The following is a 26,792-nucleotide window of genomic DNA, read 5'->3' as shown; positions in this document are numbered from 1 at the left end:
CTAAAATCAAAAGACACTCTTGTCTTGTGTTACCTCATTCCTTTAACGCTTCAGGCCTTAAGCCCTGTTTGTTCTGCTTGACTGGATGTATTTGAATGCCTTGGCTTGTTTTGTTCTGTGGTGTAGAAACCACGGTCTTGTGGGAGATTTGTACATTTTAGTCTTCTGTAGCCCTGCGATAGACTGACAAACCATGTGGGTGTATCCTGCCTTTGCCTGACGGTAACTGGGATAGACTCCAGCAACCCTGTGACCCCAAATGTGATTAAGGGGGTTTAAAACATGAATAGTTTTATGTCTGTCATCAGTTGGACTTCTATGATACCATATTTTCAGGAGTATAAGTCGCACCCCTGGCCAAACTATGCAAAAACCGCAGTTTATACTCTGAAAAATATGCTCTTGATGGTGATGTCTTTACCTTTTTTCCAAGCATTCAGACATAAATCTGATCATTTCATTTAACATTTTTTTTGTTTGTTTTTCAGTACGAGTGACCAATCCAAAGCCATGGCCCTGGTTCAGGCTCTGCCTGTTTCTGCTGAGCCCCACACTCCTGTCCATAGCAGAGGAGCTCGCAGACGCCACCGGTCGGGCCCTTCCCCTCCAATCAACCTCCCACCCCCAATTCTAAATTCCATGGGTTCAGTCGGCAGCCTCGTCCCAGCTCACCCCGGTCCCTACCAGGACCACCGCTCTGATATTGAGCTGGGCTCAAGGGTCCGACGGCCTCTGCCTGGAGCTCCATGCCTGGAGCTCGAGTCACCCCAAGACACGGCACTGCAGAGCCTCCCATCTCTGAAGATACAAAGCTCCACAGCTTCTAGCAGAAGACTGGAGGACAGTGGCAATGGGTACTATGGTTACTTAAAGGAGGACTATGTAGACGACTGGAATGACAACTATATTACAACTACTGTCCTGGGAGGGGATGCAGATGAGAATCAAGAAGAGTTGGGGTTAAATGGAAATATGGGGGGACCGCCACCAAAACTAATCCCAGAATCAGGAAAACTTGAAAGGGTGAGCCTTTGTAAAACCTCTACTACAGCATACATTTGAACTAAAGTCAATCTGTCAATGTGGGGACTTAAGTTGAACTAAATGCATAATGTTTGTAAATTAAACAGTAAATTCTTCAAACCTTTGTAGCAATTGCCCTTACGGGTGTATACAGGCTGTCTGTGGGTGGAAAATGGTCAAACCTGAATGTGGCACGCAGATGGCCTGTAGGAAGGTTTAAAATCGTAGATTGCTTGGTGAGCCCATAGAGACTAAATGGTCATGCTCATTTTTCTCTGGGCATGCTGCGAGAGACAGGTTGTAGCGAACACTTATACAACACGCCAGGGTAAGTAAGGATGAAGTAGTTGAGACAATGTCAAAAATTCATTTTCACCAGGGGAGCAGGGAGAAAATAGACAACAAAGAAAAAATAATAAAGCCGGTAGGGTTTAGACTGACGCTGCAGCTGTTTATTAGATTGGCAGGTGCAGTAGTGAACACAATAGGATCAAAGATAATGACTAGTAAAGGGACCAAACATAAATTGACAGACAATAGTAAGCATATTCTAACAAACTGAATATATCTCCCAAAATACAACAAAAGAAGAAATAACACAACTACCTACTGAAACTAAAGTGGAACTTCAACCAGAGGGACAGTACTAAGACAAAAACCATGAATGAAAAAAAAAAGACCACAACGAAGAATGAAAACAAGGCTTTTTCAACAGGCTCCTAAAAGCCAAGTCCGACAGCAGAGGCAAGCTTAGAAAACTGATCCCTCTCTGGGAATTCAGCTGCACTTGGAGCAGGGTCTGCTGAGGCTTTTATGCTTCCCACCCAGCCTGGTGATTGGAAGAAAGGAAACAGCAATTATCTCCTGCAGGAGGGGGAGTCAGGCAGGGTGGTGGAGTAGGCCTCTGCAAGGGATAAACATACACACACATACACACCAAAGGCCCGGGGATGGAACAACCAGGTACTAGGTGTTTGCAATTGTTGAAGACTTTTTGAACATGTGTGAATAAGCAGGATGATTGCAGTAATGTTACAGAGTGAGGAATGGAAGACAGAACACCAGGAACTTGCAATCAGAAACAAAATCTAAGCTTTGGATTGTCTCTTTCTTTAAACTCCAAACCCCCCTTTTCAATCATAAATCAAAACTTGCAAATTTGGAGTTCAAACTTCCTGGGGTCGTCTTGCTTGTGGATTCCGTTATGGGGAAGGAACACTGGCAGAGTGACAGCCCATCAGCTGCGACCCACAGTCCAAGAGTTGTGGCTTATGGTAGAAGTCAGCGCTCTGAGCCACTCTCGCCACATATCCGCTCACTTTATCAATGAAGCTCAACCTTCTTGGGTCGTGGGTCAGGTGGATCACCTGAAATAGGTTGGAGCTGTTTGCAGCACCAGCTCCTGCTGCCAAAAATCTGCAGCATCAGTATGGGTCAACTCTTGTGCAGGTTCATGTGACTAAGGCTTTCAGTTACCAGTATATGTGCTGTTTGTAAACTATCTCTTCACTCTTTTATATTTTTTGTAGAACATGGAGAAAACAGTGCTCCGCCCCACTGCCTTCAAGCCTGTCATTCCGAAGAACCGCTCCTCCATGCAGTACCTCTCCCCCCGCCATTGTGCAAGCGCATTAGAAAACCAAAGCAACCTGAACCTGCTCAGCCCCACCCACATAGACATGTCCCCCTCGTGCTCTGAGAAACGCAGCTCCTTCAGTGGAGGCCGGAACGTCAGCAGCAGCAGCAGCCAGTCCTGCTCATTGTCTGACTCTGGACGGAACTCCCTTTCCAGTCTGCCTCCCTACAATGGGGCCAACTACAACATGGCAACAGGAGATCTCTCTGCCAGCCACCCAGAGGCTGCCAGGGGCGTTCCACTTGTCGGTGCACACGGACACTCTAATTCAGACAGTGGGCGTTCTTCCTCAAGTAAGAGCACAGGTTCTGGGTCCTTAAGCGGCCGGGGGCAGCCGTTGTCAGACAGTGGGTCCAGTGGGCGTTCTCCTGCTCCTGTGGAAGGTTATGAAGGAGTGGTGAGGGACCTCGAGGACAAATTGAGGGAAAGAGAGATGGAGCTGCTACAGCTTAAAGACAACCTGGATGAGAATGAAGCTGCGATCTGTCAGGTGTGTAAGAGGCTGAACCAGGAAAAGATAAAAAAAAAAACAGGAATTCAGAAAGAATGTGATGTTTCTCGATTGTTTGTTTTATGTTCTGGCAGGTTTACGAGGAGAAGCAGAAGCGCTTTGAGCTGGAGCTGGAGGAGCTGAGGCAGAGCTGCGCCACCAGGATGCAGGTAGCATCACAGAAGGCCCAGCGTGCTCAGCAGATTCTTCAGCTGCAGGTCAGAACATCAGATGAACTCAGCATTTTGGGTGAAGAAGTCCCAGCTGTTAGACAAAGACTGGATGACAGTTATTTAGATAGTTTTCTTTAATACTAAGTTGTGACCCAGTAAATTTTAATCTTTGATTTGATTACAGATCAATTGCTCTAATAGACTCAATTCTTCATTTTGTGATTCAGCACTTATCCATCCAACTTCTCTTTTGATTGGAAGTCAGTTTTTAAATTGGTTTTGACAGTGGTTGTATGAAGCTGGCAATACACAAGTTATCATAGCGTGTTATTTCTGTCATGGTTGTTGTTTTGCCTTGAAAGTGTTCCTTATGTTGGATTCCAGGTTCATCAGCTCCAGCAGGAGAAGAAGAAGCTGCAGGAGGATTTCACTCAGCTTCTGAAAGAGCGAGAACAGCTGGAGGAGCGGTGTTCGTCCTATGAGCACGAGAAGATCCAGCTGGGACCTCGGCTCGAAGAGACAAAGTGGGAGGTGAACAGAGTACAAATGAACAGTCAGGATCCATTCCTGTACCCTCTGTATTGATGGATCTTTTAACCCCTGTATGTTTATTTTATGATAAAAAATTATTTCACGCTAATTTTAGCTACTTAAAGTCAAATGACGTGTCTAGACAGAAGGATGTGGTAAACAGAATCCGGTAGTTTTTCAAAATAAAACTTCTTTTAGAATCAGAATATAAACAAAAGTAGACGTACGCCCTGAACCGTTCATCAGTCGATTTTGCAGGGCCACACATTCCCACTCAATCCTTAGAGGGTAATTTAAATTAGAATCACCAATTGACTTAAGAAGCATGTTTTTGGACTTTGGGAGGAAGAGCACATGGTGAGAATCCACACATACATGAAGAGAAAATGCATACTGTGCTTCCTCATTTGTTATCATTTCACTATGATTATTTCTCTTTTTTGTGTATGTCTCCGCATATGGAGCACCATTTTTATACAATATAGTTACTTTTTTTTGTATCCTTGTGTGTTTTTATACTTAACAACTACTTTAGTTGATGTCCTAATTGCCAGCTTCCATTTGTGTTAATCCAAATCAAAATTCTTAATTTGGCATCTAATTATTTTCTCACTGACTTGATTGGGAAATAATCAATACAGCATAATAGAATTTTAGTTTTCCGTCACCTCTCTTGTGCCCAAGGACATTTTGCGACCTCTACTCACCTAATGATTGAAAAAGCTAGACCAAAACCCTGACAGGCTTTCAATTCAATTCAATTCAATTCAATTTCATTTATATAGCCCAATATTTGCAACAATAGTCATCTCAATGGGCTTCATGCCAGTGATTGTGTGTAATAAACATGAATCATAAAGAACATAATTTCATAGAATTCAATAGCTGATTACTAAACTAAACTAAACAGACTAAACAAAACTGGGCATCCCTGCCCCTAGACCCTCCTTTGTGGTAAGAAATACTCCTAAAAAAATGGATTCCGAAATAAAAGAAGAAACCTCAGGGGTGCCCACATGAAGGAGGGATCCTCCCCCAGGATGTACCAGTACTTTTAAAGAGGATTAGCTTATCTAACTCTTCATCTACATATTTAAATAGTTCAGCCGATGAGCTTCATCCAGATGAGTGGAGGGGCAGCTGGGGGCACAACACGAGCCAGAGGTAGGGTCCACAGCCAAGTGTAGAAGCAGGAGCAGAGACGAGGTACACGGTCAGCATTAAACCCTGGTTCAGCACGAAACCAGGGTGCTACTCAATTTTGTCTAACATGCTTAGGTTTCAGGGGTTCAACAACATTGAGTGTACTCCCGAGGGCATTAAAAAACTGATCCTTTATACTAGGACTGATGCTATGGGAGCTAGTCTCAAGAGTATTTGCTCAGCATGTTACTAAGTATTGGCTGAACTGTGAGTTTAAATTCAGATGCAGAACAACCAGTTAAGGTTCTTCTAAGCTGTTTTTTATTCACTGGGGCAGTAGCATGTTCTAATGTAAACCAAGGTAATTAGAAAGTGATCTGAAATAATGGGGTAATGAGGATAGACACTCAGCTGGCTGATCTCTATACCATGAGTTAAAAGAAGGTCCAGGGTGTGCTTGTGATAGTGAGTGGGTTCATTTACGTTTTTTTAGAAACCAATATTATATAATAAAGCTGCAAAAGCATTTCCTAGACAGTCACTAGGGTCTTCAACATGAATATAAAAATCCCACATTATTATAATTTGATCAGAATCTAAAACAGTAGTCGATAGGAAGTCGGAAAACTCAGTTAAAAATTCTGAATATGGGCCGGGGGGGCGCTAAAGAATTATGAATGAAACTTCTTTTTGAGTCTTCCTGTTTGGGGGATAGACAACATGATTATTATAGTTATAAACATGTTTGACTTTAGTGCTGAGGAGTAAGCTAGACTGTGATATTACTGCCAAACCAGCTCCTTTACCTGAAATCCTGGATTTCTGATAGTTATTATAACTGGGAGGGGTTGCTTCATTCAGTCAAGGAGGGAGGAGAGTTTTACACTGCTGATGTGGTCTCGTCCCTGGGTTGTCAGACTGTGCACGGCTAAGGTTAGCAGAAATGTTCTTAGAAAGAAGAGCAGCTCCATCAAAAGTGGGATGAATGCCATCTCTTCCAATGAGACCGGGCTTCCCCCAAAACACGCTCTAATTGTCCACAAAGCCAACACCGTTTTCTGGGCACCATTTAGCTAACCAGCGTGTTAAAGGATGAAAAGCGGCTGTACATTTCATCACTGACTAAGTTCGGCAGCTGACCAGAGAAAATTACATTGTCTGACATTGACTTAGCATGTTTGCACACCGTTTCTATGTTTAATTTGCGAACCTCCGATTGTCTCCGTCGGGCGTCGTTACCGCCTGCGTGAATCCCGATTCAACGTAACGTAGACTTACTCTGAGCTAACATCCTAAGGTTCCCCTCGATATAATTGGTTATGGTTTGTCTCGTATGAAGGTGAAGGGAGAAAATGACAAACCATTCCTTACCACTGTCATGCAGACCAAAAGAACGCATGACTTTTGTTTCTTTGAAAGCATTTGATATGGGTCAATAATTAAATCAATAGAATCCTTCTGATAATGTGTTACTAGGGGGGAAAAATACTCCAAACTGGACTTAAAATGTTTCCCCTTTCAGACTGGTTTCATTCTAACTTTCTTATTCTGTCCATAGAATAAAATAAGCTACAATCAAGTCAAGACTGTAACCCGGTGTCTTTTTTTTAGTTCATTTTTCAAGTGGACAACTTGTTGGTTGCAACCATCTTTGTTTCACTGACACAAACACTTGTCTTCTTTGACCTCAGGTGTGTCAGAAGTCAGGGGAAATCTCCCTGCTGAAGCAGCAGCTGAAAGAGGTGCAGAATGAGCTCGCCCAGCGAGTGGGGGAAATCGTCTCGCTGCGGGGTCAACTTCGAGAGACCCGTGGAGAGCTGACCAACACTCAGGTGCTCCTCCAGGAGGCCCATGGCACAACTCGGACACGGACCATGGAGCTGGAAGTGTGCGAAAACGAGCTTCAGCGCCGCAAAAGTGAAGCTGAGCTGCTCCGAGAAAAGGTTGCATGCCTTGAGGGAGAGCTCGCTCATCTCAAGGAGACCCTGGCGAGTCAGGGTCCAGGAAACAGACAGTGTCAGGTGTTCCAGGACGCCCAGGAGCAGCTGTTAGCATATGAAAGTGATGAGGCGAAGGCCCAGCGGCAGAGCGAGGTAGAAACCCAGCAGAATATGAAGGCTCAGATGGACAGAATGAGATCTGAACTGGCCTACGAGTGCAAGAAGGTTGAGCAACAAGCAGCAAGCTTTGAGCAGGAGCGCAGGATATGGCAGGAGGAGAAGGACAAAGTCATCCGCTACCAGAAACAGCTGCAGGAGAACTATGTGCAGATGTACCGGAGGAACAGGGAGCTGGAGCAGCAGCTGCAGGAGCTAAGCCTGGAACTGGAGAGCAGAGAGGAGGACGAGGGCAGCGGCAACGAGATCAACTTTGATGACGTTGCAGCCACGGAGATCTGACCCTTGCAGTGTGAATGGTCTCTGCGAAGTCTTTTATCTGTAGAACCATGGTCTCTGTGACTGCTGTCGCACTTGAAAGCCATCGACCTTTAACAGTCATCTGCCCCGCCGCTTCTCGGCCCATTCATCAACGCCTGTGTTGACGAGCGCACTGACCAACCTGTCCTGGTGGATCTCACTTTAGATGTTTGTGTGTGTGTGAGTAAGTTCACCCAAACTTTTGCTCTCCTACTCCATTTTTCTGCCGTGCCGGTCATGACTCCACCCTCCCTGCTGTGTTTAACACCACTCTCCCACTAAAGGCCGCCCACGCTTGTCACCTTTTAGTGAATGTGGGAAACCACACATTCAACATGTCAAAGTAGGCTTCATAAACCAGAGTTGCAAGTCTGTGAACATGTTGATGTGCTGTCACACTTGAACGGGTCTTTATGTAAATTCCATTATGACCAAACTAAAAACTTTTTACACATGGAGAGATGAGTTGGACTGAAAATATAGTTTTATAACCAAAACGTTAATTGAGCCTTTTTTTAGATGTGCTGGAACACGAATCCTTAATAAAAAAGAATGGTTTTGTAAAGTTAATCAACTAATTATCAGTAATTGAACACGAGCAGCCCCTTTTCAAAGTGTATTCCATCATTTAGCCACGTTTGAAGCATCTGTCAACAGACTCATAACACTAATGACCTGAAGTTTTCATTGCACAAGATTTACCATTGGAAAACCTTTATTATGGCTTTGGTGTATTGAAGTATCTTATTACCATTTTCCTAATATCTCCATATAAAGTATTCTGTATTTATGGGACACAGTTTTGCACTTAGACCTGAATGTTTCCATCTAAAAGCTTTTTTGGCATTTTTCTGAGTCCTAAAAATGACTACTGCACTGCATCTGTCAGATACTAGATTTACATGAAAGAAGTCCATTCAATGAAGAATCTTTGCCACCTACTAGTAAATGAAGTGGACTTGCAGCACTGTTTTCTCATCAAAATAAAAGCATATCCACTGTGAATAGACCAAAGCAATATCCCAAACATATTTTGCTTGTAAGGTTATAATTACTGTATAATAACATATAAGTGTGGACGTTTATTTTGCATAATTTTATAATCCTCAATATTTTTATGAAGATATCAAATTCATATTTTCATGCTGTACAGTTCTTGAACAAACCCACTGTGGTTATATTAATAAAAGAATAAACTTCAACAGTTTGTTTTGATTTAAATCTACATTTTGACATGTTGGCAATCTTTGGTAGCAAATTCTAGAAATTGGGTCTGTACGAGAATGTGTATGGCAAAGATGTTTATTTCTGGACACTGTTGTTTAAAAAGTACATTTTTTTTAAGTTCTTACAACAAAGGACACTTTGTTATACAATTCACCTTTTTATCCTGTACATTATTAAGACAATATCTTGATCTTATGTTGCCATGGATTGCATACATTAAAGTGGTGTTGCCATGCACACAGGCTGCTGGGGTGGAAAATAACAATTTAGAAACATTTATCCCTGTTGCTTTTACACATTTTCAACATCAACATCATGTAAAGGTCTGTTAAATTTGTTGAATTTTTAGTTAAAACAGTCCTTATTTAAATTATGTGTGTCCCTTTCCAGGAGCATAAACTCTTATTTTTTCCAGGCCATCAAGTTGTCTTCTTTTATTTTGAATTGTATCTTCAACTTAATAACAATAGCAACAGTATTTTATGCTAAATCCCTGCAGGCTGATTACTGGGTGTTTTTTTGAATTCATAAAAGAGAGTTCTTGTCTGCTTTTCAAGTTTTTTTAGGAACCTTGACTACAAACACCATGGGGTCTTTGGCCTTATTGCTGAAGGCTTTCCGGATAGCATCGACAGCGTGCTGGTGAGTCACTCCTCGCAGGGAAACACCGTCGACCGAGACCAACTCAAATCCAGCCTAAAAGCCAAAAACAATGGTCTTAAAATTAATCAGAATTATTAAAAAAAGGGAATTATAAAATCACAGAGAGGCACTAATTTTAATTAACCAGTAGCAAGTGGAACATACAAAAAAAATATTTTACTTATGTGGAAACTTTCAAATCAAGCAAATTAAGCTTTAGAAATCTGGCATGTTTTTTTTCCCCAATTTACTGTAATCTTAGGTGAAATTAATTTAACAATTAAAAGAATTATATATTTTTTTACAGCTTATTAGTTAGTATTTACTGAGTTTAAGTAAAATCAGTTATTGTGTAAAGGTATAAATGAACCCTATAAATATCCTCTAAATATGGGGTGGGGAACACCAGGTCTCAAGGCTTGGTGTCTGAATGTTTTCCTGAAATCCATTCCCTACTCACGGCTGACTACCCTGTGTTCAGCCATTTAGAACATACTAGAGCAGGGCATGTTGGGAAACAACATTTCCCCCCCCTCTGCTCTGTTTACCTTCAGCACGTCACAGCTGGAGGCAGCTCCTCCAGGAAAAATCTTCTCAATCTTCACCTCGGGTTGTACCTTTGACTCCATCCCACCAGATATGCTGATGCCTGCAGCATCACAATGCAAACATGAGGTTAATTATTAAAGTGTAAATATAGTGCCACCATTTCTGAAAAGCTAACTTTTAGTGCAAAACCTTATATTTGTGTCGTGTGGATGTCAACGTTGGTCTCTAAAGCAGGAAAATGTGGATTAAACAAAAAAAATATTTTCATGTTTACCCAGAGACTGTTTGGTCTTAGAGATGCTGACGGTTTTTAGGTGATACTGCTGCTCTTCGTGGGGAGAACCATTGGGTCTGATCTCGGCGGAAGCCTTCGTTTGTTCATTCCCTTCTTGCTCACTGCATCCTGCACTGAACACCTGTGACAGCAAAGGCCGAGTCCTGCCAGCGGCACTCTGCACCGTAAACATGGCGTTTTTACTCATGTTTCCACTTTTCTCCTTTTTGCCTTTAGAGTGCGTTTTCCTGAGAGCAGACCGCCCTCTCTCTGAGTTTTTTCCCATCTTGTCTGAAGGGGAGTGCAAAGAAACCTCGTCAAAGTGAACTGAGCGGATGGTGCCAAAGTCTGTCCGGAGAGGATGGTGGTGGGTCAGCAACCAGTTAGGAGGAACTAAGCTGGCAGAGGAGGGGCTAAGATCTTTGGATGTGCTGTATTCATCCACTGGTATATCCAGCAGAGGGGAGAAGGATCTTGGAACCTGTGGCTTATCTCTGGCTGCTGGCAGCCCACCGAGGCTGAGCTTCTCTAGCTCTTCCAGCAGGTGGCTCTCCTCCTCCACCTCCTCAGCACTGTGGAGCTCAAAGCCTCCCCTGTAATCTGCAGAGCATACAAAAGTTATCAATTTCTGACCGTTTTTGAGTGTTTAATTTTAAAGTATTTAAGCACAGATATGAAAATCTAAGCAGCCACCATTTAAGCTAGAATAAAGATGTAAAAAACTGTACTACTAGCCTGGTATGGGAGTGATGAGGCGACGTTTTGGTGCTCGACCAGAAGCTGGAGAGCGAAGAGGAGGAGTGCGAACTGCAGAGCAGAGATAAAAGAAATGCTGACTCACAGAAAAACCCACATTTTTCGATAATATTTAACAAGATTGTGTTTTTCAAAGGTTTTCCTGACTTTCACATGCTTTATTTCATTATTGGCTTATCACCCTTTACGTTCTTAAAAGAAATGATCCATGACGTATTTAAGCTTGAAAATGGATGATGCATACCTGAGCGATGCTTGAGGATATTGTAAGCTTCTACTTCAACTGAGGTCACTATACTGTTGAACACACTTAGATCAAGTGGTGCAAGCAGTAGTCTGAGAAAAAAAAAGAAAACAAAAACTAGATAAGTTGCATCACCTGTGATAATGCTAGGGTGAAGATATTTTCTGCTAAATGTGGTCGCTGAAGATGTTTTGGCAATTTAAAAAATTGCTGAAAGAATTTGCTGAAAATGAGTTAGCATAATGCTCAATCCTACTTTATTAGAAAGTTACTTTAAGAGATGAAAACAAACTTTTTAAAGCTAGCATGATACTAACATGAAGACATGTTATTAATCTACTTAAAATACGGATACAAACTGAATTTACACCAAACACGTGTAATGAAGTGGATGTGTTATGGATTTACAGCAAACAGTGAATAAAAAACATGCACGTGTCATTGAAACAGCCAAAGGTCCCCTGGAATTATGCAAAAACTGTATCAGAAGCTGTGGTTACTTGGACAATAGTAATCGGGAAAAAAACGGCTGATCAGAATAAAAATGCCTCATCTAACCACACCGTTCGGAATACCCTGCCCCGATCAAGATAGGTGGGTTATGCTGATTGTTGATCCGATCGTGGTGCATGCAAACAGTTTATTCTGATTGTGATTCACTACTGGGCTGGCTTTTACGTCGTGCGTAGACGTTGTGGCGCTTCAGAGCAGGCGCAAACAGGACCAGCCGGCTGCTCAGCGCAAGCGAAGCATGACTCTGAGCAGAGCAGCCGGACCCGTAACTTCGTGTTTGTGAGCATGGGAGGGTGCTTTGTTACTGTGTGAGCATCTGAGAAGGTTTCAGACCGCTGTCCGTCCGGCTGCTCTGTGTGAGTGAGCTGCTGGACTCAGGAGAACCTTTTCTCCCAGTTTCGCAATAAGAAAGAATTATGAAAACAATTTAGTCCTTGCAGTTTAGGTTTGCTGCAGGACATAATTAAGCTTTATCACTTTCAATGTGTCTCAGCTTTATTTAAAAAGTTGTTATTCAGTAATTTTGGAAAAGCTTTATCTGAAACAGAAGTCTTAAAGCTCCTCTTGCAATTATTGTTCCTTCCATTGCATGAATGTTATTGCATTCTATTACAGTTCATTTATTATGAATAGTTTACAGATTTTTTGAGAGCATAGCTCTTTTTTTTCCCTCATACCGGATTTCTCTCAGCAGCAGCAGCTTTTCAGGTCGGTCCAGCACGACCAGCAGGTGGTGTACCAGGTCCTCCACAGACCGTTCTGATACATACTTAAAGAGTTAAAGATTTTTGAATCAGAATTCAATACAATACATAATTTCTAATCAGATTACAGAACTGACAAACATTGTCAGAGAAAATAAATACTTGGAAATAAACATTAATAGTTTGTGATCCTTGTTTTAGTTAAAAACCTCACCCTTTGACATGCTTTCATCACAGCAGGCATCTCCTCCTCAGTCAGCAGCCTACAGGCCATGTCCTCCACCACTCCAAGCATCTCTGCATTTGGCATCTGCCCATCTAAAAATATTACACAGCAACGTAAGAAATATGATTATTAAGGATTAAGTCTGCCAGACAGGACAAATAACAAGGACAGCAGCATTCAAAAACTTAAGCTAAAAAAAAACAGTGTTCAGAACAACATGCTGCATAAAAACAAACTCTGACTCTGAAGATCTAAATATTAGAATTAAAAGCCAAATGGACAGAAATAATAAAAACTCAGATTGTAAACTTGCAAAGTTACAGTGTATATTTTTCATTGTATTCTGTTTGGTCTCGTAGTCGGCGTTTGATGCCACTAAAAGCAAAAAAACTGGAAAAAAAAGATTAAAAGTAACTTAAACCATGGTCGGGTTGAATACTCGATTCTGATTGGCTGCTGGGTGTGCATTAAAACCTGATAACCACACGGTGAAAAAAGAAGTTCTGGTCAGCTAGCTTAAATGTTTTGTATCACTGCGCCGGCTTCTTTAACACAACCTTTTGCTTCATCATCTGGACAAAAACAAGCGGTACGAGATGAACTTTCTCTCTGAATTGATGCTTTATTCAACCCATCGGGTTACGTGATGCGGTGCGCCACATCACGTAACATATAGTCCGCTTTTTGTGAGAAAAGCTATCCAAATCGGAAAAAAAACAAGAATTAAGGACTAAAACCTGGTTAATATGTATTGCTTTTGTAACTGACCATGGTATAAGCGGGTTAAATGCCTTCGAAGTATGCGTTATTACTTTTTAACGCACTTTGCGGAAGCAACCGGTTCAGACTTCCACGGCGTGCGTTAAAAAGTAATAAACGCACACTTTGTCGGCCATTAACCCTTACTTATACCATGGTCCGGGAGAATACTCAATTCTGATTGGCTGCTGGGTGTGCGTTAAAAAGTGATATACCACAGGATAACCGCACGGTAAAAGAAAGAAGCTTCTTTAAAACAACCTTTTGCTTCATCATTTGGACAAAAACAAGCAGTAAGAGCTGTATTTTCTCTCTGAGCTGATGTTTTATTCAACCCATCGGAAAGCTCAGCATATATATATCGCTTTATGTCGCCGAATCTTGATTGCAGTGGTTGTGCGGTGCGACGTGGACTATTTGTTATGTGGTGCGGCGCAACGTAACAAATAGTTTGATTTTTTGAGAAAAGCGATCCAAATTGGAAAAAAACAAGAATTAAGGACTAAAAACTGGTTACTATTTATTTCTTTTGTATGGTATAAGCGGGTTAAAGCCCTTCGAAGTATGCATTATCACTTTTTAATGCACGCCATGGAAGCAACAGGCTTCCACGGCGTGGCGTGCGTTATGTTGATCTGTTTTTTTTCTGAAAAGCAGAACGTTATTGATTTCCTATAGCAAAAAGTAGGTTAATTTAAGTGTAATACGAATGTACTTAGTCTATACTAAAAGTGAGGCATTACACTTGAAATTTACTTTTTATACGCTATCTATATATTGTGAAATTAAAATTTTTTCAATTGAGTCTGAAGAAGTACTCAGAATCCTTATTACACTACACCTACATGCAGTGGTCTCCAAACTTGTTTAGGTTTAACCGGTTTAACACATGGAACGGACCTAACGGGCCGGTTTGTGTTCAATATTTTGAAGCGTCCAGTTTCTGAAAAAACACTTTTACAAATTTAAATGCTCCTACAAGAAATTTTGCTTAAAATTCATTCATTCATCTTCTTAACCGTTTATTCCCTTTCGGGGTCACGGGGTTGCCGGAGCCTATCCCGGCCACTTGGGCGTAGGCAAGGGATGCCCTGGACTGGTCGCCAGTCTGTCGCAGGGTAGAATATCCTCAATCACACATCCATTCACTGTCACACTCACACCATGGACAATTTAGAGTTGCCAATCAACCTATTTAGCATGTTTTTGGACGGTGGGAGGAAGCCGGATATCCCGGAGAAAACCCAAGCATGCACGGGGAGAACATGCAAACTCCACACAGAAAGGTCCCCCATTGATGTTGTGTTTTTCCATGTCCCCCAGCCGGGACTTGAACCGGGGGCCTTCTTGCTGTGAGGCAAGAGCGCTAACCACTGCGCCACCGTGCAGCCTAAAATAACCTAAAAACATTTTTTTACAGATGATGAAGATTCAATGAAACAAAGTTATTTATTCGTAGAAGTTGTTTCTTGTTTGGCGCGACATGATGGCTTTGGTCTTATTGTCGAACAAAAACGTCTTTCAATGTATTTTGTCAGTAAATAGCAGCTTTATGTTTCTTTGAAGTTGAAAGCTCTTCTTCGGTTTCCTCACTGACTCTTTTTTTCCCTGAAGAAACTTTCCAAATATGTTTTTTGTTTGGTTTTTATGAGCCTTTTAGCTTTGGGCTTTTAACTTAGCGGTCCAAGCAGCTGCTTAAAGTCCTGTGACCAAGGCGAACAACTCGATCATAGACGGATGTGGTGAACAAAATCCGGTAATTTTCAAAAACTTCCAAAAGAATCAGAAAACTTCCTTTAGAATCAGGAAATAAACAAAATAGAAATAATATAAATATGTATTTTTAATAATAATCTGCTAATGTATTTTTTTCGCTGTCAGCCACTCGGTACCAAGTGGCCCAGGCACCAGAACCAGTCCATGGCCCAGGGGTTGGGGACCCCTGATCAATAGTACATTTGCTATACAGATATTCAAGTATACTTAATGAAATAAACTTCAAGTGTACTGCTTTATCACCACAATCAAAGATGGAGGAAATACCCCAATATTACTCCAAACTACAATATGAAACAAACAGTTCCTGAGGAAAAAACTTTTTAAAATTATTTTACGCAAATCTTTTTTTTTTTGAACAAGAGCTGCTTTAAAATTAGGTTCTGTGATACAACTGGGAAGAAACTATTGCTACTGCGAGGACACTAACATTACCTTTGCCGGTCTTGTCAGTGGATGGAGACTTGGAGCGCCCCTTGGAGGTGTCTCTCCTCCGTCCTCCTTTGAACAGCAGGTTGACAAGTGTCTTTGAGCGCTGCAGGGTACTCCTCTTTCCCAGATCTTTCCCTTTCTGCTTCTTCTCCTTCTTCTGTTTAATCTCTATGATTATACAACAACAGCAACTCATTTTATGAGTCTTCAGGACTATCTGCTGGATTTCAGGAGCCCTTAGTGCCAGTTTACCTGCTACTGTGACTTGGCTTTGAGACCTGGTGATGGGTCTGCTGGGTCTGCTGAGTGCCAGGAGAACTGCTGTTTTGGGTGACTCTTTCCTTGGAGTGCTCACCTGCCCTCGAATCGCCGTGTCTTTGAGCAGAGTGATTGGTCCAAGGCTGCGAGTCGTGTCAGCTGCTGCCCTCTGAGAGGGAAAGTCAGTCTGGATGGCGGTTTCGGTTCGCTCTGATTCAGATCTTAAAGTCCGAAGAACAGAGAGTGAAAATTTGAAAGTTTGATGCGTTAAGTTTCCAAAATAAAAGAAAGTATGCAGAAAACAAGGGTACTGGCTGACCTTTGGTCCTCGGTGGAGATGCAGACATCCACCATGTCTGAAGGAAACGGCAGACTGGGTGGAAACATGACCTGAGAAAGGCCGCTCAGGGAGCTGACTGGAGTCCCAGATGACAACGATGAGGTGGAGGAGTTTGAGTCTGAACCCTGGGAGGAAGGTTTCTTTGTACCATTAGCCACTAAAAAGACACAGTATGATCTTAGAAGACACTTTCTTCCTCCAACACTGACATTCAAAACATAAATACACCTACGTTTATTCAACCAGCTGTACTCTGCTATCATCTCCTTGTAGGCAGGGTATCGCCCTGCTTCCTGTAAAGATATGACCACAGATTGGATACAGTAGAAAAGCCAAAACATTTATGGGGATGGCAACTTTTGATAAGGAGTTATCATGCAAGCACACAAAGATCCAAAGAAAAATCTCCTCTTTTCCTGCTTTCTAGTAACCTTTGATAGCGGAAATGCTTCCATCTTCAGGAAACGTTTCATCTTTCACAGAGAAGGGCAAAGGATTCCAAAACTAAAGTTACACAAAACACAGGCTCTGTGTTTTGTTCAGCACCCGATCCCAGCCGCCTGGTGAATAATGCACGCACCATGGCTGTTTTTTCATGGCACGAAACCCAAGCTTAGACAAATTAAGTGAGCGAGGAGTATTCCAACTGCACGCCAGCTGTTAGCCGGGCTGCAGAAACTGCAGCGGCAACCGCTGTGCAGCTATTAAACTCCTGTGCAGCTAAGTTTAAGATGAAAAGACAGGCAGCAGGTCAGAAAGTTCATGCACGAGGCAGGTCATTTTACCAAAGCAGTAATGAAAGAAAGGACAGGCTTTCTAATAGGCACTGCTAGAATGTAAAACAGCCTTTTTTTAGCTTAGTCTGATGGATACAGCAGCCATCCACTAAAACCAATTCCACCATCAATGACTGATTAATTGAAGATGGTAATTTTATTTTCTACATTTATTGGTAAAGATTCTTTCATTTAAAAACATGAAAATGGAAGAAATGCCTCAGAGAAATAAAATATGTGTAATGGTGAGTAGCTTCAAAATGTTGCTTTCAAAAAGGCTTTTTTGTTATTTTCTTCATAAAGCTGTGTTTTTATTCTGTTAAATAATGGGAAAAGGAAAATAGGCAATAAGAATAAAATGAAAAAAATGTACGTAATTCTTTTTCTAAGATCTACCACACTATAAATTGTTTGTAATACTTGTTATTTTCATATAGTAGAGATACTTCAATGTAACTCGTTTAGAAATACTACAATCATAGTTTAGAGTTATATATAACACAAATGATAAAACCGATTAAAAATAGAAGGTAACCTAAAATGACATGAGTATTTCCGCATTTAGAATCAAGAAATATGATGTTATTTTATGACGCTTTAGGAATCCAGAGTGTTAAAAATATATTGAAGTTTGACGTTTACTTGGTTCTTCAAAAGTAACATTTATATTTCTTTAAAAATGCACTAAATTTGATAGAATTATAGAAAAACTAACTAATTATTAATTATTCATGCAATAAATGTACTAAATGTACCCTAAATAAACATACATTTCTGGTCTTTATATTACATGTTTTTTTAAACCGGTTATATTATTTCTACACATGTGAAATGCAGTGTTCTCACCTTGATGGTCAGCATGATATGTGTGTGGCTTTTCAGCACTTCCACCGCGCTGCTATGGCTGATGTCCTCAAAGCTTATGCCATTAGCAGCAAGAATCTGGTCACCGATCTTTATACCATTTTGTTCAGCCAAGCCCCCCGAATCCAACCTAAAGATAGATATGACATCAAACAAAAGAATATTCTGTTTAGTTGAGAAAAATCAAAGAAATCTGTTTGAATTTTATTTTTCTTTCACATTTCACATTTATTTGTTTGTAGGATAAGGACCTTGAGATGTGTCATCTCGTTTTAAAGGGGGGCCCTAACATACAACAAAACAAGCAGATACCAACAGATATAGTTGAAACTTTACATATTTCAAAAACAATGAAGAATTTAAAAATACAGGACAACAAACATGCACACACACACACAAACACACGCCTCTTAGCAATTAGTTTGAGGGGAAGGGAATAAAAAGGCTGGAAAGATATCAAATTCAATCAAAAACTGTTACATGAGTGTTGAAGATGTTCTTAACAGGCATTTTTTTTTTTAAACTTGTCCTGTCCAACAGCTGGGCAGACAGATGAGAGCTCAGGGCCTCTTGTGTTGGACATATTTTACTTTAACAAGAGGGGTTATTAATCTTCAGACAAACCAAAGGTATGTCTGAATAAACCCCTTTTGTAATTGAGGCCAAACTTTATTAATTTCAATCATGTTTGAAAATCTTTGGTGTTGGACCGGACGGAAAAGGAAAGGATGGAAGAAGAGAGAGGGATGTTAGAGAGGGGGGGGGGGGGGGGGAGAAGGGTGATAGTAGAAGGGGGGGGGGGGATAAGACCATGAAGCAGCATAGAGCAGACAGGTTTACTGGTTGTTTATCATTACGGTAAGGTTAAAATGTAGTACAAAAAGGGCGGGGCCTGTCCACACACACAGTGAAATGTTATCAACACACGGTGGTCAAAAAGCCGTCCCCCAGCCCCCCCCCAGCATAGGGGCCAGGCCACCCCAGCCCAGGGACCCCATCCCCCGAGGCGCCGACACCCCAGGCCCAGCACCACCCACCCCACACAGAGAGCGAGGAGCCAGAAAGCGCCGCCCCCCCCCCCCCCGGAGCAAGTACAGCCCCCCCCCCCAGCCAAGCGCCGGCCCTAGAAGAGCTATGGTCAGGCCTCGACGGGACCCAGGCAGCCAAGCGGCTGGGGCAACCGCCAATTGCCTCAGCAGAGACCCCGACCCGTCAATCCCCTAAGGTCCCTTACCAATAGTGGGCTCCCCTCCCCCCCCCAGAAAGCCCCCCCACAGGACAGGGCCGACAAGCCCCAACCCCACCCCACCCAGACCCCGCAGCCAAAGCGGATGACCCCCAGAGCGACCGGGGGCCCCAAGAGGTTTGTCCCGTCCCGTCCCAGAGCCATTTTACCAATATCATTGGTAAAATATACCAATGATATTTTACCAATGATATATTAAAATATTTACCAATCTTTCACACTTTAAATAAGAGTCCGGCACTCTTTAATCAATGTTAATTGTTATTATTGTTACTGACGTCCTACTAAAAACGAGACTAAGACTCGGTGGCTCTGAAAAAATTACCGGTAAGTAGAAAATTTCATTAGCAAATAAATGTCAAAAAAAATATTCTAGAGGTGGGACATTAAATCATGTCCCAAACAAACTACAATCATACTGTTCTTACGATGCCACACATAAAAACAAAGTCACTACATGTTTTATTTTATTTTTTTGTCTGAGTTTAAGACAAAAAGTTTTTAAGGTGCTCTGTAAAAACTTAACCCAAACTTTTGGCATTCGTGTTTATCGTTTTTTACATAACATAAAAATGTGACAAAATTGAAATCCGTTTTCATTAAAGCTGCAACCATCTTGGAATCTGGTTTGATCTGGGATCTCCTGATTCCATGAAAACCTCCTTACTACTAACAATGCAAATTTTCTATACTTGAAAATCTTCCAACCACTGCAGACTACTGAATTAACTTCTTTTGGTATTTACAAATGACACTTGGGACTTTTCAATTATACCAAATGTGAAGGGGTGGAAAGTTGGGAATTTTAGTTTTTGGTAATAAAGAAGATAAAAAATTGTGACTGGACATTTTTTTCCCCTCTGGTAGTCAGGAGGTTAAACATACAAACATCACATCCCCTAAAAAGTTTATTTTGATTTTTTTCTCGTTCTTGATTTTGGAACACACCAACTGCTAACAACTGTAAAACGTTTGACTTCCATAATATTGTTGGAAAAATAACACGATCAATGAATACCAGATACATGAACTTTGATTTTAAACATTTCTTCAAACAGACTTAACGTTTTTACAAAGGTTTCACCACTGCGCAGTCAGACCTGTGACTGACAGAGCTGTAATGGGAATATTGGAGGTAAAAGGATAACCAGCTTTCATTGACAGATATGTGGAGACAAACAGTTTTCTCTGATTGCATTAAACGTTTCCAAACAAATGTTAATCCACTCAACCTCAGAGATAATCAGCTACATAAGCTGGTTTAATTAAAAAAAGATTGATCAACCCTTACTTAGGGATACGGAGTCATTCATAAAAAACAGCAATATTTTTTCTGTTAAAGTCATTCTAGTAATTAACTATATTAATCTAGTTTTTACACAAAAATTGTTTTAGTTTTTTTAATATAAACCCCCCCACAAATTTAGAAATACATGTGTTTAGTTTATTTCACTTGTTTTGTGAAGTGTTTTCAACAACCACACAAAATTGATTTTGAATGTATATTTCTAAAATGTATATTTAAAAAAAAAACGTAATCAAATTACACTGAATTGTGAATTACTGTATCAATACCAAATAAATTTAGTATTCTGCCAGTCAGTATTCTCAATGGAATAAAACATTTCTTTAACTTTAAGAAAACTTCACCCTACATTTCTGTTTACAAGAAAAGTAAAACTGATCTTATTAAGCTTTGCATATTGATCAATAGGGTAGTTAGACTTTATTCCTTATATTTATCTTTTATCTTAGATAAAAAGATTATTATGTTATTCTGACAACATTTAAACATGATTGTTAAATTAATTTGAGCAAATCAAGCAATAAAATAATCAAAAGTAATGTGGCTGAAGATCAGAATCATCAATTCTTGGTTTTTGTCTGAACATTTTCTAAACAAGCTTCTGTGGTTTCTTTCTGTGGTTATAAGACCTACTTGGAGACATAGATGCCTAGGCCAAACTCTTTTCCTCCTCGAATGTTAAAGCCCAGACAGTAGTCATCAGAGGTTGTGTAAAGGTGGACAATCCTTCGGGGGGTGGTGCCTGAGCTGACCTCCGAAGGAGTTTGTCCACTCTCCTCCACCACCATACGCCGACGTACAAGGTCCACCCTGGAAAACAAACAGCACACTTGACTTATCAGCACTCAAGTAGTCACAAAACGGTTAAAATGCTTTATCTTGTTGAGTTCACTCACCAGGTCGTCTTCTCCTTGGAATAACGGATACCTGGGACTTTACCAACCCGCCGAACCACCATCCTCAGCCTGTTGTTGCCAGTCAGAACCTTCACGGCGCTGCTCATGGTGATGCTCTCCAGACTGATGCAATTCACCTCCACCAATTTATCCCCGACCTGCAGGCCAGCTTCCTCTGTCAACCAGCACCCAAACATTATTATAAAGAAAATGCACAGCAATGCTGATGTTACACACACAAGTTTCTATAAAAAGTGTTTCTTACGGGCTGTACTGTTGTCCTCCACCTTACTGACAAAGATGCTGAGGCCATGTTCTGAGCCTCCACGAACACTGAACCCCAGCTTGCCATCCACACTCTTATCCACAGTAACTGTATGAAGATCTTCACTCTCATCACCCCCTAAATGAGTCAAAAGTTTTCAATAAGTTCTATGCACTTTTTTCTAACATAAAGTGATGTAAAATAATGCAATCTTGAACTCTGTGACTAACATAAATGTATAAAATTAAGCTAAAAAATAAATAAAAAAACATGTTTACAAAAGCAGAATTAGTTTAACACAATTATAATTTAGGGAAAATTTTAGGAAATCCAATTGAAATTACTTTGAAAGTTAAATTATATTTTAACAACAGATGCAAATAATAGTTTTTTGCTGACTAAACATTTACTGCACTACAGCTTCTCTGGTTCTGGTGTTTCCTTTTTTCTGTCTATCCATATATAATGTTTAAATTTAGAGACTTTTAAGAATTGTGTGGTTTAATTGTATAGTTTAAATCTTAACCTTTTTTTGTACTTTGATTCTTGATCCCTAAAGTTGTTGTGAGAAATGATTTCCGCCACAGGGGATGAATATGTTCAACAATTCAGATTTAAGCTTCTTTTTTAATGCAAAATACAACTGTTTGTAAAAGGAGATCGTAGGATAATATATTTATACCAGCTTAAAGGAATTTTGCTTTACTGGACCTCTTACTAATCCTTCTGTTAGATACTTTGATCACACAAGGCCACATAATTTTAAAATCCCCCAAAAAACATTTTGAAACAGGTTTTAGATGAAAACTTCAACTTAATGCAGTGTTTAGTCGAACTCTCTCCAGATAGTCAACTTCTACTTACCTTCCACTGGTGAGTTGATGAGAATGACTCGACCCATAGGAGAGGAGGATCGAATTCCATGTCGGCGCTGCTCTTTTTTTCGTAATAGGTTGCGTGTAGCTGTGTGCAAGCCATGGGTCCCGGGGGTCTTCTCCCTGCGGGGCAGATCTGATGAGTGAGCCATGAAGGTTGGAGGGGTCTTCCTTCACAGACACTCCAGCATGAGCTCAGCTCCAAGTGGAGGAGTCTAAAAAAAGGAAGACCTGCATTAAAAATCTCTTTAAAAATGCATTTTTAATCATCTCAATGTTTTTTAATTAAATAAATGACTTTCCAAATGAATTAAACTTACGACTGCAGGTGGTTCTGTGACATGACTGATGTTTTGACTTTCTGGAGTTACACCTTGGCCCATTCCTTCCCATATTGCATCTCCCTCACCTGTCTGAGTCTTAAGTAAAATAAATATATCTTGTGTATTAGTGACCACAAAGTTGGCCCCAAGGCATTTATGCAATTAGTTATAAACAGGTCAATGAGCATAAAATAGTGACATTTTCTCTTTATTGGATTTAGGTGATGCACCAAAAGATATTTTGTAAGACATAATCAAAGGGTGGAGTGGGTAGAAACAGGGTTTAAATGGTCCATTTAAGACAGACCTGATCCAATCCAGTCGCGAGGTCACACGCCGTTTCTATGGTTACCGAACCTGAGGAAAGTGTCGTCACTTTCCTCAGGTGAAGTCCCCTGTTAAGCTTCAGCACCACGGATAGCGACATAAAACACCGGTTAATTTTTTTAACTTATACCAAAACGACTCATTTTAACATTAACTTTTGCCCTAATAAAAAAAGAATGATACAACATCAACATTAATTTGCGTAAACTACACAACCAAAAGCAGTTTGGAGAAGTTATGTAACTGAAACTGAAAGACACTCACCAGACATTTTGTTTCAAAAGTCCACCTCGAATCCTCTATTCTACCAATAAACAGCACCATCAATCGTCGAATATATTTTTTAATTCACTTTCCATGAAGAAGAAACAAAATTAAGTGAGATAATTACTTTAAGAGAGTCCATATATAAAAAAAATGTCGACGCACAGCGACAGTAGCGTATCTGGTTCTGAACAAAGACCCGCCTTCAGTCTGCATTGATTGGCTGAGGAGATTCTTAAAGTGATTGACGGGCTAGTTGACTTGTCAATCTCTCGAAGGCGATCAGAGGCCAAAAAGTCTCACTTAAAGGATAAAATGAGAAAACGAGCAACAGATCTTTAGTTTATGTCAGCAGTTCTTTAAGTAAATAGTGATTTTGTTGAAGACAAGTCTTAGTTTTAAGCGCTTTAAGCCCAAGTACAAGAGGCACTTTTTCTAATTACAAATAAAGTTTGCTTGATTTGAAAAAAAAATATTTTTCGGGCCCACCAAAATAAAAGTCTGTCAGTGTCCTTTCACAGAAAAGAATAAGAAATACATTTTAAATCTTAAACATTCTATCCAACAAATCAATACACACAGAGATTAAAATAAAAACGTACATTTTGTAAATAATTTGAAGAACTATTTTGGAAATTGTCAGCTCTAACTCAAATTTAGGCCCTATTTCTTTTTGACATTAAGAAAATATGGTTTGGTTTAACCGATTATGAAAATAAGCTTACTTTCTTAGTTCTATTCAATAAATCTCTTAAAATATTACATTATTAAAGCTATGTTTAGTAATAAATGGGTCAGCTGCTGGTCAGTTGAGGACCAATTGCCCTCTTACTGTGGGGAGGTTGGGTTCTCCTCCTGGGATGCACTTGGATAGCTGTTCACCCACCCCTAGAGGAGGAGATTTCAACTAAATTTCCACAAACATTTCAATGTTTCCCTGAACAGGTTAAACAGGTGGGAGGCGTGAGGGGAAGTAAAGGACCATCTATAAACTATTTTTAGTTGTGGTATACACCGTTGTGTGCCACCATGTAGGTAAAGTGCTATATATAAAAAGATAAATTAGATTTTAAATTTCAGTCATCACTAGCGTGGGGACAAATTTCTTTTCTAGCAGCAGGGAAGTACAACTAAAAAGTAAAAACAGCATTTAAGTAAACTACACAAATGAGAAAAAAAGCGACATAGCCAAAATGTAAATGTTTCTACTTCATATATTCACATAAATACTTCATATATTTAAGATAAATACAAAACTACATTCACAATGACAAGCTGTGTGGAATTTGAGTGTCGATCCCTTGCCAATTAGAGGGCTAACATAATCGCAAATGATAATTTTTAACGCTAAGATTTTGCAGTTTTTAAAGTTTCAATTTTGAATCAAGTAGCCTAATCAGGACAAGTGTTTAACTAAAGTGACATGTTAAAGTTAAATTTCCTAAATTACAGACTCAATTTTTTTTAAGGTTTAGTAAACTCTACTTGCTACGAGTTACATTTAGCTTTCATCCTACAGAAGGTTTTTTTTTCCTCAAAAAAATGAAAGCACTTTCATAATACATGGAATCTGAAAACAAGATTTCATAAAGTTTTAAATAGCCCACAAAGGCAAGGATTATCCTGGCAAAGAAACCAGCCTTGTTCACTAAAGGAATTCAGTTTGCTTTCAAGGGTCAAGATTTAGATTTCAATCAAGCGTAGAGAAACAAAGATCAAGCACAGACATGTTTTATTGCGCAAATGGGTTTTTGGCTCCCAAGAGGAACAGCAGTACAACCAAGTCAAACAAGACCCAGAGTGTTAAATATCCAGTCTGCTTCTTCCATTGAGTTTAAAGACAGCCTTTCATGAATACACACAGGATCCTGTCAAATGGCATAAAAATGCTCCCTGGATTCCAGAATCCACAAATACAATACCACATGAGTGCAAATATTAAAAAAAAAAAAAACAGGATTCTTTTTTAACTGTAGTATACATCATGTTTCCTTCTAAAGGTCTCGTGTTATTCTTCTCGCAGCGTGGAGGACGTCTGAAATGTTGACCTTGTCTCCAAATTCCATCTCTCTGTGCTCTAGTAATATTCCCTGCAGAGAAAGAAAACAACTTAAAACCCAAATTTGCTTCCCACCACGACTGAAATTTTTAAAAATCAAAGAGGTTTTTACCTGCGGATCCCGACCAATAACAAAAACTCCTCCAAGAACAAAGCCTTCTCCCAAGACGTTTCCCAGGAAGCCTTTTCTGAAGGCCCTCAGGCCGTTAAACCACACTCCAATACGCAGAAAAGCCAAGAGCCCCATCTTCCGCTCACGGGGCCCATAGAAGCGTCTCTGAACAAATCAAAACGATTAAATTAGTCGAAGAAGATTTGTTTTTGTTTTTTTTAAAAGAGAATGCATGACTTTTAGGGGCTCAAGTTTAAAAATGCAGTGAAATAGTCTGAATCTGGTCTGAAAGAGTGCATCCCCAGTCTTTTTAAAAACACAACCTTTTCATCCAAGAAGATCTCTCCCTTGAAGTATGGACGGAAGTTTTGGACCTCAGTGCCAACATCCTCCTTCACAACAGCATACAGAGAGACCCCCAGCTGGTCAAGCTGGGGTTTCAGAGAGGACAGCTCAGCAGCCTCCTAGATGCAAGAGAAGACAACAGAAGCAAAACTCTTATTTGTTTTGGGTTCAGAACATTGCAACCTAAAAAAACAAAAGTATCAATCTGTAACATGCAATGATCCCAGTGGATAAAAAGTAAAAACTTTGTGAAATTACTTTCAATCTTATACTATATTAGGTTAGAAAAAAAAAAATAACTTTCAAAATAAGAGCCTAAATGTATCTTTCTGCACAACAGAGTTTACGGTTTACCTCTCTGCACAAAAATCATCCAGGACGGCGTACTGCCATGATGACAGCTCCAGCCTTTTCCCACAGACACTTGGCCTTGAAAGTCTTGATTTCTGCAGGTAGAAGGTGAAGGGTATACATTAAAAAAAAAAAAAAAAATCCACAAAATTCCCCTTTTTTTTACTACAAATAATGGGGGGGGGGGGGGTACTTAACTTAAAGCGCTTGAATTGTTTGAAAGTTACACACTGGGAAGAAACTTCTTACCGCCCGTCAAGGTTTTGAGCTCCGTGTCCTCCAGATGGTTGAGCGTGGCTTTCAAGGGAGCTGACAGAAACATGTCAGTCATGTAGTTCAGAACCCCAGCAATGAGGCCACCGACAGCGGCCACAGCGTCACCAACAATCCCCAAAGCCATTCTGGATCTCTGCACGCGCTCCTTCACTGCATCCCAACTCCACACTCACACAAACTCAGGAGTGGAGACGCATTTAAATTCCAGCAGGGTTTTAGTCACCAGTTTGCTTTTCCCTTCCCAAAGCCCAGCCCTCTTTCAGCCTGAAATGCTGATTAGACACCCAGATTACATGCAGCTGCGCCTGATCTGCGCAGACATCTGACCTTTGAACTGCAGGGCAACAACAAAGCCAGGAAATCTAGGAGGGTTAACTTTCATGGTCAAAGGTTG

The 26,792-nt window shown here is 40.5% G+C and overlaps 2 protein-coding genes and 1 pseudogene across 7 annotated transcripts in view; 1 reads left to right on the top strand and 2 right to left on the bottom strand.

The window, feature by feature from the left end:
• LOC101164513 (leucine zipper tumor suppressor 2) overlaps window positions 1-8,615 on the top strand; it is a 32,422-nt gene extending 23,807 nt beyond the window's left edge. For both annotated transcript variants that reach the window (XM_011488367.4, XM_011488365.4), the window contains 5 exons: window positions 489-1,023; window positions 2,553-3,149; window positions 3,245-3,367; window positions 3,707-3,853; window positions 6,688-8,615. In XM_011488367.4, coding sequence (XP_011486669.1) covers window positions 511-1,023; window positions 2,553-3,149; window positions 3,245-3,367; window positions 3,707-3,853; window positions 6,688-7,395 — 2,088 coding nt within the window. In that variant the 5' untranslated portion in view covers window positions 489-510 and the 3' untranslated portion in view covers window positions 7,396-8,615. The remainder of the gene's footprint in view (window positions 1-488; window positions 1,024-2,552; window positions 3,150-3,244; window positions 3,368-3,706; window positions 3,854-6,687) is intronic.
• Window positions 8,616-8,699: 84 nt separating this feature from the next.
• On the bottom strand, window positions 8,700-23,467 carry LOC101170472 (PDZ domain-containing protein 7). Of its 4 annotated transcripts, none has more exons than XM_078937034.1 (19): window positions 23,256-23,395; window positions 22,972-23,067; window positions 22,662-22,760; window positions 22,331-22,556; window positions 21,467-21,604; window positions 21,202-21,376; window positions 20,939-21,115; window positions 17,736-17,883; window positions 16,346-16,406; window positions 16,093-16,270; window positions 15,768-15,994; window positions 15,519-15,683; window positions 12,537-12,640; window positions 12,296-12,387; window positions 11,106-11,197; window positions 10,841-10,912; window positions 10,106-10,705; window positions 9,831-9,931; window positions 8,700-9,336 (listed from the first exon to the last, which is right to left on the bottom strand). In XM_078937034.1, the coding sequence occupies exons 4-19, from the start codon at window positions 22,491-22,493 to the stop codon at window positions 9,193-9,195; spliced, it is 2,637 nt and encodes an 878-aa protein (XP_078793160.1). In that variant the 5' UTR covers window positions 22,494-22,556; window positions 22,662-22,760; window positions 22,972-23,067; window positions 23,256-23,395; the 3' UTR covers window positions 8,700-9,192. The 4 variants fall into 4 exon arrangements, with proteins under 4 accessions (XP_078793160.1, XP_078793161.1, XP_023805242.1 ...); XM_078937035.1 differs by having other exon boundaries at window positions 22,331-22,464; XM_023949474.2 differs by lacking the exon at window positions 22,972-23,067 and having other exon boundaries at window positions 23,256-23,467.
• A 1,503-nt stretch (window positions 23,468-24,970) lies between these two features.
• On the bottom strand, window positions 24,971-26,659 carry LOC101165010 (peroxiredoxin-like 2A; annotated as a pseudogene). The gene is made up of 5 exons (XR_013651406.1): window positions 26,372-26,659; window positions 26,126-26,217; window positions 25,750-25,890; window positions 25,427-25,591; window positions 24,971-25,345 (listed from the first exon to the last, which is right to left on the bottom strand). The product of XR_013651406.1 is annotated as a peroxiredoxin-like 2A (transcript).
• Window positions 26,660-26,792: the final 133 nt, after the last annotated feature.

The sequence above is a fragment of the Oryzias latipes genome, chromosome 19 (assembly GCF_053564925.1).
Source record: "Oryzias latipes strain Hd-rR chromosome 19, Olatipes_Hd-rR_3.1".
Classification (NCBI taxonomy): domain Eukaryota; kingdom Metazoa; phylum Chordata; class Actinopteri; order Beloniformes; family Adrianichthyidae; genus Oryzias; species Oryzias latipes.
The sequence above is the reverse complement of the archived record's forward strand: the minus strand, read 5'-3'. Positions and strand labels throughout refer to the sequence as shown.